This window comes from Capricornis sumatraensis, chromosome 16 (assembly GCF_032405125.1).
Source record: "Capricornis sumatraensis isolate serow.1 chromosome 16, serow.2, whole genome shotgun sequence".
NCBI lineage: Eukaryota > Metazoa > Chordata > Mammalia > Artiodactyla > Bovidae > Capricornis > Capricornis sumatraensis.
This window is the reverse complement of record NC_091084.1, coordinates 18741441-18761946: the sequence shown is the minus strand read 5'-3', so window position 1 is coordinate 18761946 and position 20506 is coordinate 18741441. Positions and strand designations below refer to the sequence as shown.

The window sequence follows — 20506 nt, the reverse complement described above, 5'->3', positions numbered from 1 at the left end:
TTTTATTATGCAAGCATAAACAACATCCTTCGCAAAATAACCTACACTTCTTTCTCACTAATGCCAGTGTTTAGTAATTTATCCCCAAGTGTGGCAGTTAGCCTTTAGGAAGCGTACATTGAAGAAGGTGACAGGGCAAGGGGGAAAGACTTACATGTAATTTAGTAGGATGCTGTTTATTATAAGTTAGTATATTGTAAAAACTATGTATATTTAGAAGTGCTAAGTTGAAAGGGTCCAGTTTAGCAAAGCATTTTATTTTCACTGATATTTCTTAGAAAATAGCAAAAAGATCTTTAATCTTGGTTACAGATACGTACGTTTGCTATTAGGAAATTCCATTTCCTTTGGATTCTGTGCTACATTAATGAAATCTAAGATATAATTACTAAGTAGATATACAATGCTTTCTTGGCATCTGACATCGTAGGTTATGTTTAAGTCTAAGTGAAATTATATTTAACTTATGTTAGAATTATATAATGTATCAACTATACAGTAGCATATTCTGAAAAATCTAATAGTACTGCATGAAATTATATAGAGGTATGTATAAAAATAGGTAATATCCCTAAAATATTTTGCAGTTACAGTTTTTCCTGCTGGGAAGTTTATCACATGGCCAAGATATATGTATGAAATGTCTGCTCAGAAAAACAAAATTAGAAAATATTCCTCTCATACCAACTCACTAAATGTAGGAATATATAATCAAAACTGGCTTTCAAAAGCAATACAAATATATAAAGATACCTATATGTGTGACAAACAAGAAAACATAGACTGTTGATTAGTTTTAAATGGGCCCCACATTTGTAATTAATTAAAATACATATATGTATTATACATATATAATATATATATGACCAAAATCACTCATAAGAACGAATACATTGCCCCCTTGCTCTCCAGGGTTTTTATTGATAGTCATAACCTATCTTTTTCCAGGATTATTGCCTGACATAACAGAAATTCCACTGTTTTCTCAACAATGCAGTGAAAGAGAAATATCTCTCTTCATTCTCCTGTCATGACCCATGTTCCGGGCTTGTGCTTTTTGGAGGAGTCTTTGATCTGCAGCAGGTCTCAGAGGCTTGTCTCCCGGAGGAACATAGTGCCAATGTTGTAGGAAACCTTTTTTATTTTCGATGAAGAAAGAGAAGGCTTTGGCTGCTTAGGACCAGTTCTTACCTCCAGGAAATAGCAGATACCAGGGATTTCCTTTGGAAAGTTGTCTGGAAGCTCTTCACGGGACCGAGGAATGAATGTGAAATTTTCTTCTCGTTTTAATAATCTAAGAAGAAAATATATAACGTGAGAGAGATGAGAAAAAATGGACACAAATTTTAGAGAATCAGGAAGCCTATATGGGCAGGAGAGATGAGAAAAAATGGACATAAACTTTAGAGAATCAGGAAGCCTATAAAAGACTGTGCGTGTATTTGTGCTCAATAGTGTCTAACTCTGCGTTAGCGCATGGACTGTAGTCTCCCAGGCTCTTCTGTTCATGGCATTTTCTAGGCAAGAATACTGGAGTGGGTTGCCATTTCCTCCTCCAGGGTGTCTTCCCAACCCAGGGATTGAACCTGTGTCTCCTGCATTGGCAGGCAGATTGTGTACTACTGAGCCACTTGGGAAGCCCAATAATAATGAATTAAAAAGCAGAGTTGTTCCTGGTACTACTTGACAATATTTGTTCAAAGTCGATTTTTTTTTTCTAAACAAAAGGCTAAAGAAACTGCATAGTAAATGTTTTTATTCAAATATGCAAGATTCACCCTTTCTGTTTTAAAAATCTGCCTAAAGTCTGGAACATTCCCTCAAAGTTTTTTAGACTCTGAGTAAGCTTTAAATTCTATGTGTCATTCATGTAAATCAAGTTTTTAGCTTTGTAGAACAGTCATAACTCAATGTATCTGTGATATCTGGTTACTATTTTCTAGCAATGCATATTTTGTAAACTTACCAGCTTTATTTGTCAAACAGATTGACTCTTCCAGTCATAAAGACAATTTTCTAGTACACAAATATTGGAGATTTATTCTTGTCCAATTCTAGGAAAGGTTCAGTTTAATAGCCATACATAGAAAAGTGTCCTAGCATTTCAATTTTTAAAATTATTTATTTATTTATTTGACTGCATTTAGTGGGTCTTGGATGCAGCACACAGGATCTTCACTGCATCCTGCAGGATATTTCCTTGAGGTATGTGGACTCTCTAGTTGTGACATTCGGACTCCAAAGGAAATGGGCTCAATAGTTGCAGCTCCAGGGTTATTTGCTCCAGGGCATGTGGGATCTTAGTTCCTCAACAAGGGATCAAATCCACATCCCTTGCATTGCAGGCAGATTCATAACCACTGGACCACTAGGAAAGTCCCCAGCAATTCAATTTATTTCAGCAACTCTTATGGGTTACTAATTCAGTTCAGTTCAGTTCAATTCAGTCGCTTAGTCGCGTCCGACTCTTTGTGACCCCATGAATCGCAGCACGCCAGGCCTCCCTGTCCATCACCAACTAATTATTGCCCTAGAAAAGTATCCTAGACACTGTTGTGAATATAATGATAGGCATAACACAACAACCTAAGAAGCTTAAAGTTTTGTCACCGGAGAAAGACACAGAGAAAAAAAGAAACAGAAAGTAAAAACTGAATAAGCAAAGAAAAGTCACAGTAATATAAAAGTAATATAACACAAGAGGTTAAGGATCCAGCTTCCAATGCAGAAGACACAAGTTTGGTCCCCACTTGAGAAACCAAGATTCGGCATGCTGTCAGGAAACTAAACCTGCATGCCACAACTTCTGAGACTGCGTGCCTCTACTAGAGAGCCTGATCACTGCAAATACTGAGCCCAGGCACTCTGAAGCCCATATCACAATGAGAGAGAAGCCCAGGCACTCTGAAGCCCATACCACAATGAGAGAGAAGCCCATGTGCTGCAACAAAGAGCCTTTTACAATGGAAGATCCTGTATGCCACAAAGATCCTCAGTGCCTCAACTAAGATTCAACACAGCCTATATATATATTATACACACACACACACACACACACACACACACACACATATGGGCTTCCCTTGTAGCTTGGGTGGTAAAGAATCTACCTGCAGTGCAGGAGACACCAGTTCAATCCCTGGGTTGGGAAGAGCCCCTGGAAAAGGGAATGGCAACCCACTCCAGTATTCTTGCCTGGAGAATTCCATGGACAGAGGAGGCTGGTGGGTTACAGTCCCCTGGGGTCACAAAGAGTCAGACTCGAATGAGCAACTAACACACACACACACACACACACACACACACACACACACACACACCAATTACAACCCAGGGATCGAACCCAGGTCTCCCACATTGCAGGCAGATGCTTTAACCTCTGAGCCACCAGGGAAGCCCAATTAATTAATTAAAAATGACCAAAAGGCTAGATGCCATAAAAAAGGTTAATCCGCAAAGGTGTTGAAGTTCAGAGAGGGTTTACAGTGGGAGGGCTATTAAACTTTCATGAATGAAATGGTATTTAAAAATAGGCAGAACTTCAACAAATGAACGTGGGGAGCAAAATAATCAAAGATTTAGATACAAGAAAATTATGATCAGGATCAACATGTTCCAATTGTTGGATTTTATTTTAGAATGAGGTAAGAGTGAGAATTAAAGCTGAAGCAGTAGGTTTAGACAAACTTCGAAGTCTGAAACTAAAACTTTAGACTTTATTTGGAGCCACAATAGAGCTAAACCTATTACCTTTTCCCTAAAAACAACTCATTTTCCTAATACAGGTAAATGTTAACAGGAGATTGAAGTTATGCAGGATATGAGATAGATTGAGCAGAAAGGAAACATTGTGACAGAGGAGAGGCAAAGTCAAAAAAGTACTTAGTGCAATGAGAACAAGCAATGTGTGAAAAATGTAAGCTCATTACACAACAATAATAATTTTTATACTAAAGAGGGAAAAACCATGTCTTCTCAAATGTTCTTATGGATAAAAATATTATTTGAAAATAATAGTTGGCAGTATTAAGAATTCTTAAAATATGAGAAACCTAAATTCACTTTCATGAATGACAGTTGAAGTATTTTGTCTTGAAAAAGTATTTTTAATATTTTATTCTTATTTGTTCAATTTATTTATTTAATTTTTATTTCATATAAGAAATATATATATAGGGTATAGTTGATTTACAATGATACATTAATTTTAGGTATATAACAAAGTGGTTCTTTTTCAGATTCTTTTCCCACATAGGTTATAATAGACTATTGAGTAAAATTCTCTGTGCTATAAGTAGATCCTTGTTGATTATCTATTTTATACATGTAGTATATATATGTTAATCTTAAACTCCTAAGTTACCAGTCTGCCTCATCATTCTCCTTTGGTAACCATAAGATTGTTTTTGAAGTCTCTGATTCTGTTTCTATTTTGTAGATAAATTCATTTGTATTTTTTTAGAGTCCACATAGAAGTGATATCATATGATATTTGCCTGTCTTTGCCAAACTTCATTTTGTGATAATCTCTAGGTTCACCCATGTTGCTGCAATTAGCAATATTTCATTCTTTTGTATGGCTCAGTAACATGCATTGCATATATTTACATTTTTTTTTATCCATTCATCTGTCAGCGGACATTTAGGTTGCTTCCATGTCTTGGCTATTATAAACCGTGCTGCAGTGTACATTGTGGTGCTTGTATCTTTTGAATTATGATCTTCTCCAGATATATGCCCAGGGGTAAGGCAGTGTTGGCACTGGAAGTAGAATCCAGACCTGTTAATTCCTAATCAAGCTTAGTCCTACAATAAATAATAAAACTACACTAAGATATTTTATCTTAAATAGTGTTATTGCAGTATAATTGACATACAGCACTGTATAAGTATAAGGTGAACAGCTGAAATTACTTACACCATAAAATAGCTACCACAATAAGTTTAGTGAACATCTTATGCATGCATGCTCAGTTGCTTCAGTTGTGTTCGACTCTTTGCAACCCTATGGACTGTATCCCACCAGGCTTCTCTATCGATGGGATTCTCCAGGCAAGATTACTGTAGTAGATTGCCATGCCCTCCTCCAGGGCATTTTCTGGACCCAGGGATCAAACCTGCAGCTCCTGCATTGCAGGTGGATTCTTTATCATGAGCCACCGGGGATGCCCAGTGAACATATCATAAACATACAAAACTAGAGAAAGAAAAATCCCTTTGATGAGAACTGAGTATGAGAACTGAGGGTTTACTCTTAACAACTTTCAAATATAACATACAGCCCCGTTAATTACATTCTTCATGTTGTATCTTACATCCTCCGTACTTATTTATCTTACAACTCTTAGTTTGTCCATTTTGACTACATAATTGCCAACATTCACTGGATCATCAAAAAAGCAAGAGAGTTCCAGAAAAAACATCTATTTCTGCTTTATTGACTATGCCAAAGCCTTTGACTGTGTGAATCACAATAAACTGTGGAAAATTCTGAAAGAGATGGGACTACCAGACCACCTTATCTCTCTCTTGAGAAATCTGTATGCAGGTCAGGAAGCAACAGGTAGAACTGGACATGGAACAATGGACTGGTTCCAAACAGGAAAAGGAGTACGTCAAGGCTGTATATTGTCACCCTGCTTATTTAACTTATATGCAGAGTATGTCATGAGAAATGCTGGGCTGGAAGAAGCATAAGCTGGCATCAAGATTGCCAGCAGAAATATCAATAACCTCAGATATGTAGATGACACCACCCTTATGGTAGAAGGTGAAGAGGAACTAAAAAGCCTCTTGATGAAAGTGAAAGAGGAGAGTGAAAAAGTTGGCTTAAAGCTCAACATTCAGAAAATGAAGATGATGGCATCTGGTCCCATCACTTCATGGGAAATAGATGGGGAAACAGTGTCAGACTTTATTTTTTGGGGTTCCAAAATCACTGCAGATGGTGATTGCAGCCATGAAATTAAAAGACGCTTACTCCTCGGAAGGAAAGTTATGACCAACCTAGACAGTGTATTAGAAAGCAAAGACATTACTTTGTCAACAAAGGTCTGCCTAGTCAAGGCTATGGTTTTTCCAGTGGCCATGTATGGATGTGAGAGTTGGACTGTGAAGAAAGCTGAGCACCAAAGAATTGATGCTTTTGAGCTGTGGTGTTTGAGAAGACTCTTGAGAGTCCCTTCGACTGCAAGGAGATCTAACCAGTCCATCCTAAAGGATATCAGTGCTGGGTGTTCATTGGAAGGACTGATGGTGAAGCTGAAACTCCAATACTTTAGCCACCTCATCTGAAGAGTTGACTCATTTGAAAAGACCCTGATGCTGGGAGGGATTGGGGGCAGGAGGAGAAGGAGACGACAGAGGATGAGATGGCTGGATGGCATCACTGACTTGATGGACATGAGTTTGGTAAACTCTGGGAGTTGGTGATGGACAGGGAGGGCTGGCGTGCTGCGATTCATGGGACTGCAAAGAGTCGGACACGACTGAGCAACTGAACTTGACTGACTGATACCATTTTTGCTCCATCCGACCCCTTCTGGTTACCACAAATCTGATCTCTTTTTCTATGTTTAGTTTTGAAGTATAGTAGACCTACAATATACTATTTTGGCTTCTGCTACACACAGTAGTGATTTGATATTCTATACATTTCAAAATAATGACATGATAAGCCTAGTTACCATATGTTCATATAAAGATATTACATAATTATTGAAATATTGCCTACACTGTACATTCGATAATCGTAACTCATTTATTCTATAGTGAGAACTTTGTGTCTCTTAATCTTCTTCAACTATTCTTCCTGCCTCCAACATCTTCCTCTCTGGTAACCATCTGTTTGTTCACAGTATCCATAATGCTGTTTTTGTTTGTTATGTTTGGCCACTTGTTTTGTTTTTTAGATTCCATACAAAAGTGAAATTATGCAGTATTTTCCTTTCATTGTCTGATTTATTTCACATAGCATGATACCTTCTAGAGCCATCCATGTTGTCCCAAATGACAGGATTTCATTATTTTTTATAACTAATATTCCATTGTATGCATATACCATATCCTCTTTATCCCTTCATCTATCGAAGACACTTAGTTTGCTTTCATATTTTTGTCATTGTTATAAAGCTGCAAAGAAATAGAAGTGTATATCTTTTCTTATTAGTGCTTTTGTTTTCTTTGGATAAACATCCAGGATGGTTTTTTGTTTAAAATGAATATTGAAGTAAACAACATCTAATCATTCCAATTCTAGTAACCTAGAGGAAACTCAATTATTTATATCACATGAAATGTAAGTAGCTTAAACTTTTGTAGTATTATATGATCATGTCATGTTCATAGGAATATACTTTGTAATAATTAAAAATTAAAAAGAACCTAAGTGTTCATCAATACAGGAATAGATGACTAAAATTTGAAACACAGCAGAGTCATACCCTGGAAAGTTGAAGCATGATTAAAATGATGAACTAGAGCTATATATGTCTCAGCAAGGATGGATGCTAAAACATGAAATTTTTAAAAAGGTCAAATAAAGGTTTATACAGAAAAATCATGTATGTAAATTAAAATAAATAAAATTCTATTGTTTTTGGATACACATGAGAAAGTCAATGTATAAGACACTAGACTTTGAAAGATACCAAATTCATTAGGGTATTTGTCACAAAGAAAGGAAGGAAGATTTTCAAAGGAAATGTCTTTACTTTTATTAAATAAGATTTGAAACAAATATAAATTCTCAAGCCAGTGGTGAAATCTTGGTATTATGTTATTCATTTTAAACTTAACACTTTAAAAATATTTATAAAAGTGTTATTTTCATCAACTACTTAGACATTTCAGGCAAAATATATTTGGAGTGAATTATTCAGAAAATTATTTCAATTTATCATAATATGCAAAATATATACCCTCTCAAAGTTTATGATAATTATATAATCTTTCTAAAAATAAATATAAACTTTTCTGAATGAGGGAAGGGGATAAAGATAATAGTCTTGATCTTGTCCTACTCAAGAGTAAGACATAGAGTTCACTGTCTCCCTCAGAAACATTGAAAATACATCTACAAGTGGAATAATTCACACAGAACAGCTACTGATAGTCAGCAGAAGACTTCACCACATCCAGGAAAAGAAGAAAACCTCCACATAATTGGGTAGGACAAAAGGAATCAGAACAGAGCTTGCACCCTAAGGATAGAGCTGTGAAGGAGGAAAGATCCCTGCACCTTGGGAAGTCTTCCCACTAATGGGGAGATCAGCCTAAATGGAAGGGGAGCTTCACAGCTTATCAGGAGAGAGCAGCAACAGGTTTACGGAAAGAAAAATGGAGAGTACCCTGCACAGAGATTCAGCACTTCTGCCCTTCAGTTCCCAACCTGAGACATTCTTGTCAGTACAGGTGGGGACCAAGTGCTGAAGCTCAGGATCTGGAGGTCAGATCCAGGGAAAGTACTAGGGATAGATGTGTAGAAACAGTTTGAAGAGGTCAGGTTGTGGAAACTGAGGGTATGATCTGAAGGAGCCTGGGCCTGCCAGAGAGGCAAGTCACCGTTATTTTTAAAAAGGCTCACAAAGGGATGGGCAGCACCACCATTAAAAAAAAAAAAAAAAAGGCTCACAAAGAGACGAGCAGGACCACTATAAGTGCTTTTTTCCCTGTTCGCACTCCCAGGCAACAAGGCACCACATACAGGGGCTCTAGGGGCAGGTGTGCGTCACTACTGCCATCTTAGGCTCCAGAGGCAGGCACTGGCTGCCTCTATCAGACTTGTGAGTAGATGCCATGTCCTGCCCTCATCGTCCCAGGAGAGTCCATAGCTTCTGCTATGAGAAAATCCATGTGCAGGTGTCAGGACCTGTCCCAGCTGCCCCTGGATGGTATGGATAGATTTCACAACTAAAAAAATTTGCAAACATGCACCAGAGCTTCCTCCCATAGTCCCAGGATTATGTAGCTAGCTCTTGCCACTAGGAAATCCATGAGCAGGAGCCAGGACTTGGCCCCACTGTCTAGGGAAGGACTGCTGTACCTTAACACTGCATATCAAGGAGATAATGGCCAGCACATGCTGAGGAAAGAGGCAGCAAGCATCCAAACTAAAAGCAGCCCCTTGATTCTGAGAAATGCCAAAATCAAAACTTCTGAATAACCATCCATAAAAATAACTGGAACTAACCAAAAAGATTTTGCATTAAAAAACTAAGAAGCCACAATGCAATGAAAGGAGGAATATTTTGATGACATGATCAAATCTCATATGCACTGGGTGAGTGACTCATGAACTGGAAAAAAAATCACAGAGGTTCTCCCATAAAAATGAGAGTTCTGAGTCCCACATCAGGCTCCCCAGAGTGTGGCAGCAAGAAGAATAATTTCCAAAGCATTTGGCTTTGAAGGCCAGTAGAATTAGAGGACAGGAGCTCCACAAGACTGGGAGAAACAAAGACTCTACACTTGGAGGGCAAAAACAAGGTTTCACATACACTGGAATCTGGCAAAAAACAGTAACTCCATAGGGGCCAGGGCTGTATCTTCATATGAAAATTGGAGGGTATCCTGGAGAGGTGGGGGTTGGCTGTGGCTAACTGGGAGTGGGGGCTGTGAGGGGACAAAGACACTGGTGAAGGAAGTCCCAGAGAATAGTGATCACTGTGCTAGCACAAAGACCCAGCCCTAGCCAGCAACCTGCAGGCTTCAGTACAAACAACCAGCAGGATAGGAATATAGACCTGCTTATCAGCAGACAGGGTGCCTGAAGCCATATGGAGCTCACAGCCCCCTTTAAACATGTCCATTGATGTGGCCCTGCCCACTAGATCAACCAATGAGTGAGCAGGCAGCAGTCCCTCCCAACATGAAGCCAAAACAAGTCTTAGAACCAACCTCACCCACCAGAGGGCAGATACAAGAAGCAAGAACTATGGCCCATCAGCCAGAAAAAAGGAGAATACAAAAAAAGTTAGAGAAAATGAGATAGGAAAGAAAGAATTTGCAGACAAAGGGACAAGATGAAAACCCTTAAGAACAACTAGGTGAAGAGGAAATAGGAAATCTGGGGAAGAATTTGGGCTAATGATAGTAAAAATGGTCTAAGATCTTAGAAAATGAATTGAGGCACAGATTGAAAAGTTACAAGGGTATTTAACAAAGGATAGAAGATTAAAAAATAAACAAACAGATGAACAATATAATAGTGAAATGAAAAATATACTAGAAGAAAGCAATAGCAGAATAACTGAGACAGAAGAATGAATAAGTGAGCTGGAAGACAGAATGGTTGAAATCACTGCCATGGAACAGAATAAAGAAAAAAGAATGAAAAGAAATGAGGACAGTGTCAGAGATCTCTGGGACACCATTAAACACACCAATATTCACATTATAAGGCTCTTAGAAGGAGAAAAGAGAAAAGGTCAGAGAAAATATTTGAGGAGATTATAGTTGAAAACTTCCCTAACATGGGAAAGGGAAAAATCACTCAAGTCCAAGAAGTATAGAGAATTCTATACAAGGAAAATCCAAGGAGGAACATGCCAAGACACATGTTAACCAAACTGGTAAAAATTGTAAACAAAATAATAATAATAAAAACAACAAGAGTGACGGATAACACACAGAGAAGGCATGAAGTGCTCCAGGAGCCTCAGTATTTCCTGAGTCATTGTCTGGGTTGTAGAGGAGGTTCTGTGAGTGTGAACTGCCCCGATCTGCACCTGCATGGCCATGGAAGGGACCAAGAAGCACCCAGAGTGCCATTGCTTCTAGGCCCAGATCCCATCCACGATTTTGTGGAAACCCCCACCCCCAATCCAGGCCTTCCACAACCTCCACAGTAACAGCCACAGCCACTTCATATGATTTAAGAGACCTGCACTCCTATACCATATGGAGGAGAAAGCCAAAACTGAGTCCTGTCAATGTCACTGTGGGTATAGGACGTTAGTGCAAGGCCATGGGTGCAGTTCTCTGGGAGGTATGTGGAATAAGTGTAGGGTACTGCAGTGGGAGAGGTGAAGCTTTTGGATAGTGGGGTAAGTAAAATTTCTCTTTTCAAAAGATGGAGTGGTTCACACTGACAGCTGAGTGGACCTTTCCTGCTACCCACCCAACAGAATTCTCCACCTTTCCTAGGGACAGAACCCTATTTCTGTACTAGGGCAGGAATTCCTTGATATCAGGAAGGGAAGCCCTTCCCCCAGTTTCAGGGACCAGCAAACCTATTTCTTTTTGCTAGGAACTGGGAATTAGTTTGGGATAAGCATGGGATCCCTTCTGGCCAATGACAGGTACAGGGATGTATTCTGTCTCAGGATAAAAAGCATCATTAGGAAAATTTTTGGCTTTCCTTGTCCTTTCTTGTTTGGGGGATGTTTGTGTGAGGATATGATGCCTGAGCTCTATCAACCATCTTTTTATCATGATGAAAGGCCACAGAAATAAAAAGCCAATTCTCTAAGGATGAAGTTCTGGAAGAAAAAAACCTGGTTTGTGAAGCATCATTGAGCAGCTGAGCACCTTAAACAGTGTACATTGAACAGTGAGCACCTACTTCTGGGCTTTTTGTGTGTGAGAGAGAGAAAAAGCAAACCCCCATATACGTAAATCACAGAGCCAGACATGAAAGTCTAGGACATTAAAGAACAGCTGCATATATGGGAGGATTAGAAAGTGACAATGTATGCCCAGAGAAAGGCTCAGGAAAGACCTGAGGAGATTTAAGCTTATGCTTCAACTGATTCTCAGCAACCAAAAAACAACAACAAACAATAAGAGAAAACAGAAAACCTTGGGGAAGGTTAAGAATCTGATTTCCAGATTTAATGTATTATTAGACTCAAATATCTAGTGATTAACAACAAATTACAACACACACAAAGTTACAGAAAAGAACTGCCCATTTAAAGAAAAAAATAAATCAACAATAGATCAACTTTGTCACTGAAAAAGACCTAATGGCAACTCTACTAGACAAAGACTATAAAACAACTGTCTTAAAAATACTCAAAAAAAATATAGGAAAGATGTGGAGAAAGTAAAGCAAACAATGCATAAACAAAACAGAAATATGAAAAAAGGGAAAACCTAAAGATAACTTAAAAGAAATTCTGGAACTGAAAATTAAAATAACTGAAATGAAAAATTCACTAGAGGGATTCAAGTACCGATTTAAGCAGGCAAAGAGTCAATGAACTTGAAGATAGGGCAATGGAAAATTTCAAATTTGAAGAACAAGAAAAAAAAAGAAAGGATTGAAGAAAAGCTGAGTCCTTGAAGGCCAAGAGACAGAGAAGGGGCAGAGAGGATATCTGAAGTAATAATGTCTGAAAGCTTTCCAAATTTGGTGTCAAGACATGAATATACACATTCAAGAAACTCAATGAATTCCAAGTAAGATAAACTCAAAGAGATCCACACTGAGACACATTATAATCAAGTTTTCAAAAGGCAGAGGCAAAGAGAGAGTCTTTAAAAACAGCAGGAGAAAAACAAAGAATTCCCTGCCAGTCCAGTGGTTGGGACTCTGCACTTTCACTGCCAAGGGTGTGGGTTTGGTCCCTGGTCAGGGAGGTAGGATCCTGCTGACATGACAACCACTCATCCTCCCAAGAAACATACAAGAAAACAAGAAACACATGACCCCACTATAAGCTATCTATAAGAGACCCACTTGAAATCCAAAGACATAATGACTCTTTGAGACCCCTTGGACTACAGCCTGCCATGCTCATCTGTCCATGGAATTTTGCAGGCAAGAACATTGGAGTGGGTTGCCATTCCCTTCTCCAGGGGATCTTCCAAACCCAGAGATTGAAACTAGGTCTTCTGCATTGCAGGCAGGTTCTTTACTTTGCGAGCCATCAGGGAATCCCTAACCAGGTTGAAAGTAACCAAAAGAAATCAGGAGTGACTGCACTAATATCAGACGAAATAGACTTTAAATCAGAAAAGGTTATGAGAAACAAAGGACATTAAATATTAACAAAAGGTTTGATTTAGCAAGAAGATATAATAACTATAACATACATGTACCTAATGACAGACTATTAATATTTATAAAACAAACACTGACAGGATTAAAAGGAGAAATAAACAGTTCTAAAATCATAACTGGAGATGTCAATACTCCACTCACAATAATGATAGAACAAGACAAAAGGTAAGTAAGGAGACAGAGGACCTAACACAATAAACCAGCTAGAGTTAATAGACATATATGGAACACCACCCTACAACAACAGCATATACATTCTTCTCAACTATATATGTATCATTTTCCAGGATGGACTGTAAGTTAAGCATAACATTAAATCTCAATAATTTTTTTCTTTTTACTTTACAGCCGTCCATGTGGGATCTTGGTCCCCTGACCAGAAGTTGGGTCCTTTCCCACTGCAGTGGAAACATGGCATCTTGACCACAGGACTACAAGAGAAGTCTCTGATGCTGCTGCTGCTGCTAAATCATTTGAGTCGTGTCCGACTCTGTACGACCACAGAGACGGCAGCCCCCCAGGCTCCCCCGTCCCTTGGATTCTCCAGGCAAGAACACTGGAGTGGGTTGCCACTTCCTTCTCCGATGCATGAAAGTGAAAAGTTAAAGTGAAGTTGCTCAGTTGTGTCTGACTCCTAGCGACCCCATGGACTGCAGCTTACCAGGCTCCTCTGTCCATGTGATTTGCCAGGCAAGAGTACTGGAGTGGGTTGCCATTGTCTTCTCCAAGAGAAGTCTCTAAATAGATTTAAAACTATAGATATCATATGAAGTATCTTTCCTGATCCATGGAATAAAGTCAGAAAGTAATAACAAAAGGAAAATTATAAAATTCACAATATTGTAGAAATTGAACAACAATTTTTAAAAAAACTTATAGATCAGAGAAGAAACCACAAGGGAGATTATAGGATACTTAGAGACAAATGTAAATGAAAACACAACATACTAAAACTTTGTGGATGCAGTGAATGTAGTACTAAGAGAAAATATTACAGCAGATTATCTATACATTAAAAAAAATTCAAATCAACAACCTAAGTTTACAACTTCAGGAACTAGAAAAAGGACAAACTAAACCCAAAGCTAGCAGAAGGAAGTAAATAATACAGATTATGGCAAAGATAAACAAAATAGATAACAGGAAAATGATGGAGAAATCACTGAAACCAAAAGTTGGTTCTTAGAGAAGACCAAGGATATTTACAAAACTTTAATTAGGTGAACTAAGAGAAAAAGAGAGAAGACTCAAATTACTAAAATCAGAAACGAGGGAGTTCCCTCCAATCCAATGGTTAGGACTTCATGCTTTCACTGCAAGGGGCACAGGTTTGATCCCTGGATGGGGAACTAGGATCCTATAGACTATCAGTTCAGTTCAGTCGCTCAGTCGTGTCAGACTCTTTGCGACCCCATGAATCGCTATAGACTATAAGGGGTGGCAAAAATTAATAAAATGAAATAAAATAAGAATTACTGCATATTCTACAGAAATGAAAAGCATGATAAGACAGTACTGTACACCAAAAAAACTGGATAATCTAGATGAAATGAATGAATTCTTAGAAACATCAAACCTGGTAAGACTAAATCACAAGCTAATAGAAAATTTGAATAGACCTGTAACAAGTAAGGATAACAAATCAGTAATCAAAAATCTTTCAGCAAGCAGCACTGTTTACAATAGCGAAGATATGGATACAACATAGGTATCCATTAAAAGATAAATGGCTTAAGATTATGTGGAATATATATATGATGGAAGAGGACTCAGCCATAAAAAGAATGAACTATTGCCATTTGTAGCAATATGGATGGACCTAGAGAATATTATATTTGGTGAAGTAAATCATACAGAGAGACAAATATTATATATCACTTATATGTGGAATTTTAAAAATAACACAAATGTATCTATATACAAAACAGAAATAAAATCACAGACATAGCAAACAAACTTATGGCTACCAAAGGAGAAAGGGTAGGAAGGACTAAATTAGGAGTGTGGGATTAACAGATACAAACTACTATACATAAAATAGATAAACAAGGACCTACAGTACAGCACAGGGAACTATATTCAATATCTTGTAATAATCTAATGGAAAATAATCTGAATTATATATGTGTACATATATACACAGTGAACTTTATGAAAATTTTCAAAATTTTTCTATCAAAGGACACTATCAACAGAATAAAAGGGCAACCCACATAATGGGATAAAATATTTGCAAACCATATATCTGATAAAGGATTAATATCCAGATAATAGAGAGAACTCTGATAAGTTGATAATAAAATAAAACAACAAAAAACACTTCAAAAATGTGCAAAGAACTTGAATAGATGTTTCTCCAAAGAAATAAGCACATAAAAAGATGCTCAACATCAACAATCATGAAAATGAAAGAAAGTGAAAGTTAAGTCACTCAGTCGTGTCTGACTCTTTGCGACTCCATGGACTGTAGCCCACCAGGCTCCTCCATCCATGGGATTCTCCAGGCAAGAATACTGGAGTGGGTTGCCATTTCCTTCTCCAGGGGATGTTCCCAACCCAGGGATCAAACCCAGGTTTCCCACATAAGAGGCAGACGCTTTAACCTCTGAGCCACCAGGAAAGGTTAATAATCATGAGAGAAGTGCAAAATAAAACTATGAGATAACATTCCACACACATGAGGATGGCTACTATCAAACAAACCCAGAACAATATGCCATTAAAATGGATAATTTGGAAGGAATGGATAAATTCTTAAAAAAGCATAATCTTCCAAAATTGAACCAGGAAGAAATAGAAAATCTTAACAGATCCTTCACAAGCATGGAAATTGAAACAATAGACAAAAATCTTCCAACAAAATAAATCCCAGAACCAGATAGCTTCACAGGTGAATTCTACCAAAAATTTAGAGAAGAGCTAACACTTATCCTACTCAAACTCTTCCAGAAAATTGCAGAGGAAGGTAAATTCCCAAACTTATTCTATGAGGCCACCATCACCCTAATACCAAAACCAGACAAAGATGCCACAAAAAAAGAAAACTACAGGCCAATAACACTGATGAATATAGATGCAAAAATCCTCAACAAAATTCTAGCAAACAGAATCCAGAAACATATTAAAAAGATCATACATCATAACCGACTGGGCTTTATCCCAGGGATGCAAGGATTCTTCAATATTCACAAGTCAATCAATGTGATACACCAGATTAACAAATTTAAAGATAAAAACCATATGATTATCTCAATAGATGCAGAGAAAGCCTTTGACAAAATTCAACATCTATTTACGATAAAAACGCTCCAGAAAGCAGGCACAAAAGGAACATACCTCAACATAATAAAAACCATATATGATAAACCCACAGCAAACAGTATCTTCAATGGCGAAAAACTGAAAGCATTTCCTCTAAAGTCAGGAACAAGACAAGGATGTCCAGTCTCATCACCACTATTCAACACAGCTTTGGAAGTTTTAGTCACAACAATCAGAGAAGAAAAAGAAAGAAAAGGAATCCAGGTTGGAAAAGAAGAAGTAAAACTCTTACTGTTTGCAGGCGACATGATCCTCTACATAGAAAACCCTAAAGACACCACCAAAAAATTATTAGAGCTAATCAATGAATATTCCAAGATACAAAATTAATACACTGAAATCCATTGTATTCTAATATACTAATGATGAGAAAACAGAGAAATTAAGGAAACAATCCCATTCACCATTGCAGTGAAAATAGCAAAATACTTAGGAATAAATTTACCTATAGAAACAAAAGGCTTATATATACAGAAAGCTATAAAACACTGATGAAAGAAATCAAAGATGACACAAATAAATGGAGAAATATACCATGTTTATGGATCAGAAGAATCAATATAGTGAAAATGAGCATACTACCTAAAGCAATCAATAGATTCAATGTAATCCTTATCAAGCTACCAACGGTATGTTTCACAGAACTAGAACAAATAATTTCACAATTTGTATGGAAACACAAGAACCCTCAAATAGGCAAAGCAATCTTGACAAAGAAGAATGGAACTAGAGGAATCAACCTGCTTGACTTCAGGCTATATTACAAAGCCACAGTCATCAAGACACTATGGTACTGGCACAAAGACAGAAATATAGATCAATGGAACAAAATAGAAAGCCCAGAGATAAATCCACGCTCCTATGGACACCTTGTCTTTGACAAAGGAGGCAAGAATATACAATGGAGAAAAGACAATCTCTTTAACAAGTGGTGCTGGGAAAACTGGTCAACCACTTGTAAAAGAATGAAACTAGAACACTTTCTAACACCATACACAAAAATAAACTCAAAATGGATTAAAGATCTAAATGTAAGACCAGAAACTATAAAAATCCTAGAGGAAAACATAGGCAAAACACTCTTTGATGTAAATCATAGCAGGATCTTCTATGACCCACCTCCCATAGTATTGGAAATAAGAGCAAAAATAAACAATGTGACCTAATTAAACTTAAAAGCTTTTTCACAACAAAGGAAACTATAAGCAAGGTGAAAAGACAGCCTTCAGAATGAGAGGAAATAATAGCAAATGAATCAACTGACAAAGAAGTAATCTCAAAAGTATACAAGCAACTCCTGCAGCTCAATTCCAGAAAAATAAGCGACCCAATCAAAAAAATGGGTCAAAGAACTAAACAGACATTTCTCCAAAGACGATATACAGATGGCTAACAAACACATGAAAAGATGCTCAACATCACTCACTATGAGGGAAATTCAAATCAAAACTACAATGAGGTACCATCTCATACTGATCAGAATGGCTGCCATCAAAAAGTCTACAAACAATAAGTGTTGGAGAGGGTGTGAAGAAAAGGGAACACTCTTACACTGTTGATGGGAATGCAAACTAGTACAGCCACTATGGAAACAGTGTGGAGATTCCTTAAAAAACTGGAAATAGAACTGCCATACAACCCAGCAATCCCTCTGCTGGGCATACACACCAAGGAAACCAAAATTAAAAGAGACACATTTACCCCAATGTTCATTGTAGCACTGTTTACAATGGCTAGGACATGGAAGCGATCTAGATATCTATCAGCAAATGAATGGATAAGAAAGCTGTGGTATACACAATGGGATATTACTCAGCTATTAAAAAGAATGCATTTGAGTGAGTGCTAATGAGGTGGATGAAACAGGAGCCTATTATACAGAGTGAAGTAAGTCAGAAAGAAAAACATCTATAGAGTATATTAACACATACATATGGAATTTAGAAAGATGGTAACGATGACTCTATGTGCTAGACAGCAAAAATGACACAGATGTAAAGAACAAACTTTTGGACTCTGTGGGAGAAGGTGAGAGTGGGATGATGTGAGAGAATAGCATTGAAACATGTATATTACCATATGTGAAATAGACGACCAGTCCAAGTTTGATGCATGCAACATGGCACTCAAGGCTGTTGCACTAGGATGATCAGGGGGATGGGATGGGGAGAGAGGTGAGAGAGGGGTTTGGGATGAGGGGAACACATGTACACCCGTGGCTGATTCATGCTGATGTATAGCAAAAACCACCACAATATTGTAAAGTAATTACCCTCCAATTAAAATAAATTAATTAAAAAATAAAACAGAAAACACGTGTTGGTGAGAATGTAGAGCAATTAGAAACTTTGTGCACTATTGATGGGAAGTTAAAATGGTACAGTCACTGGAAGACCGTATAGTGATTCCTAAAAACTTAAAAATAGAGTTACCATATGATCCATCAATTGAACTTCTGGATATATGCCCAAAAGAATCAAAAGCAGGGTCTAGAAGAGATACCACTGACAGGTGAACAAATAAGCAAAATATGGTATGTGTAAAGTGAAATATTATTCAGCTTTAAAGAAGGAAATTCTGCAATATGCTACACCATGGATAAACCTTGAGGACATTATGCTAAGTAAAATAAGACTGCCACAAAAAGACAAAAACTGAATAATTCCACTTACACAAAGTACTTATAATCATCAAAATCATAACAGGAAGTAAGATAGTGGTTGCCTGGGGCTAGGTGGAAGGCAAAATGACATTTTGATTTAATGGATATACAGTTTTACAAGACAAAAAGAGTTTTGGAAACAGATGGTGGTAATGGTTGCCCAACATTTTGAATGTATGTAATACCACTGGAGTGTATACTTAATTGTTAAGATGGCAATTTTTATGTATACTTTACCACCATAAAAATGCCCAAAGAAAGTAAAGATAATTAAAGGGAAGCCTAAAAAATCAGAATTTTTTAGCAGAAACTCTGCAGGCCAGAAGAGAGTGACATCATATATATAAAGTTGTAAAGAAGAAAACCTATATTCAAGAATACTCTACCAAGTTAGGCTCTGATTCAGATTCAAAGGAGAAGTCAACAGTTCTTCAGACAGATAAAAGCTATCAGAATTCAGCACACCAAACCAGCATTGCAACAAATCCTAAAGGAATTTCTCTAGCCAGAAAAGAAAAAACCACAAATAGAATCAAGAAAATTACGCGTGGGGAAACTTATTGGGAAAGGCAAACATAAAGTATAGGTAGGAATTCATTCACAGACAAATATGATATCAAAAACAGCAGTCATGAGAAGGGGAGAGTACAAATGCAGGAAATGCAGTGTAAACCAAGAGACCAGTAAGTTAAAACAATCTGATGTATATATATATATATGTATATATATATAGACTGCTATATCTAAACTTCATGGGAACTGCAGACTAACAATGTATAATAGACAAACACACACAAAAGAAAAAAAGAGCAATCCAAACACATCACTAATATTAGGCATCAAATCACAAGAAAACAAAAAAGGAAAAGAAAAAATGCCTTTGAAAACCATTTCAAAACAAGTAGCAAAACAGCAATAAGAAAATTCATATTGACAATTATCTAATATTTAAATGGATCAAATGTTTCAACCAAATGACTGAATGGGTCCAAAAACACAAACCATATATATTCTATCTAAAAGAGTCACACTTCAAATCTTAGGGACACATACAGACTGAAAGTGAGAAGATGGAAAGGGTATTCCATGAAAATAGAAATCAAAAGAAAGCTGGAATAGCAATATTCATATAAGAAAAAATAGACTTTAAGATAAAGAATGTTATAAGAGAAAATAAGGATACTTCATAATGATCCAGGGATGAATCTAGGAAGAAGGTATAAGAATTGTAAATATATATGCATCCAACACAAGAACACCTCAATATATAAGGCAAACACTAACAGACACAGAAGAAGAAATCAACAGTAATAATGTAGTAGTTGGGGGGGGGTGTTAATACCCCACTTAAACCATGGGACAGATCATCAAGAAAGAAAATCAATAAGGAAACACAGGACTTGTGACACATCAGAGCAAATGGACTTAATAGATATTACAGAACATTCAGTACGGACGTAGCTGAATTCGCTTTCTTCTCAAGTGCAAACTGGAACATTATCCAAGATAGATCACGT

At 37.2% G+C, this 20506-nt stretch overlaps 1 protein-coding gene across 1 annotated transcript in view; it reads right to left on the bottom strand.

Moving 5' to 3' along the window:
- Positions 1 to 1086: 1086 nt before the first annotated feature.
- GUCY1A2 (guanylate cyclase 1 soluble subunit alpha 2) overlaps positions 1087 to 20506 on the bottom strand; it is a 474198-nt gene continuing 454778 nt past the window's right edge. Inside the window, exon 8 of the mRNA XM_068989029.1 lies at positions 1087 to 1294. Within this exon, the coding sequence (XP_068845130.1) occupies positions 1087 to 1294 (208 nt within the window). The remainder of the gene's footprint in view (positions 1295 to 20506) is intronic.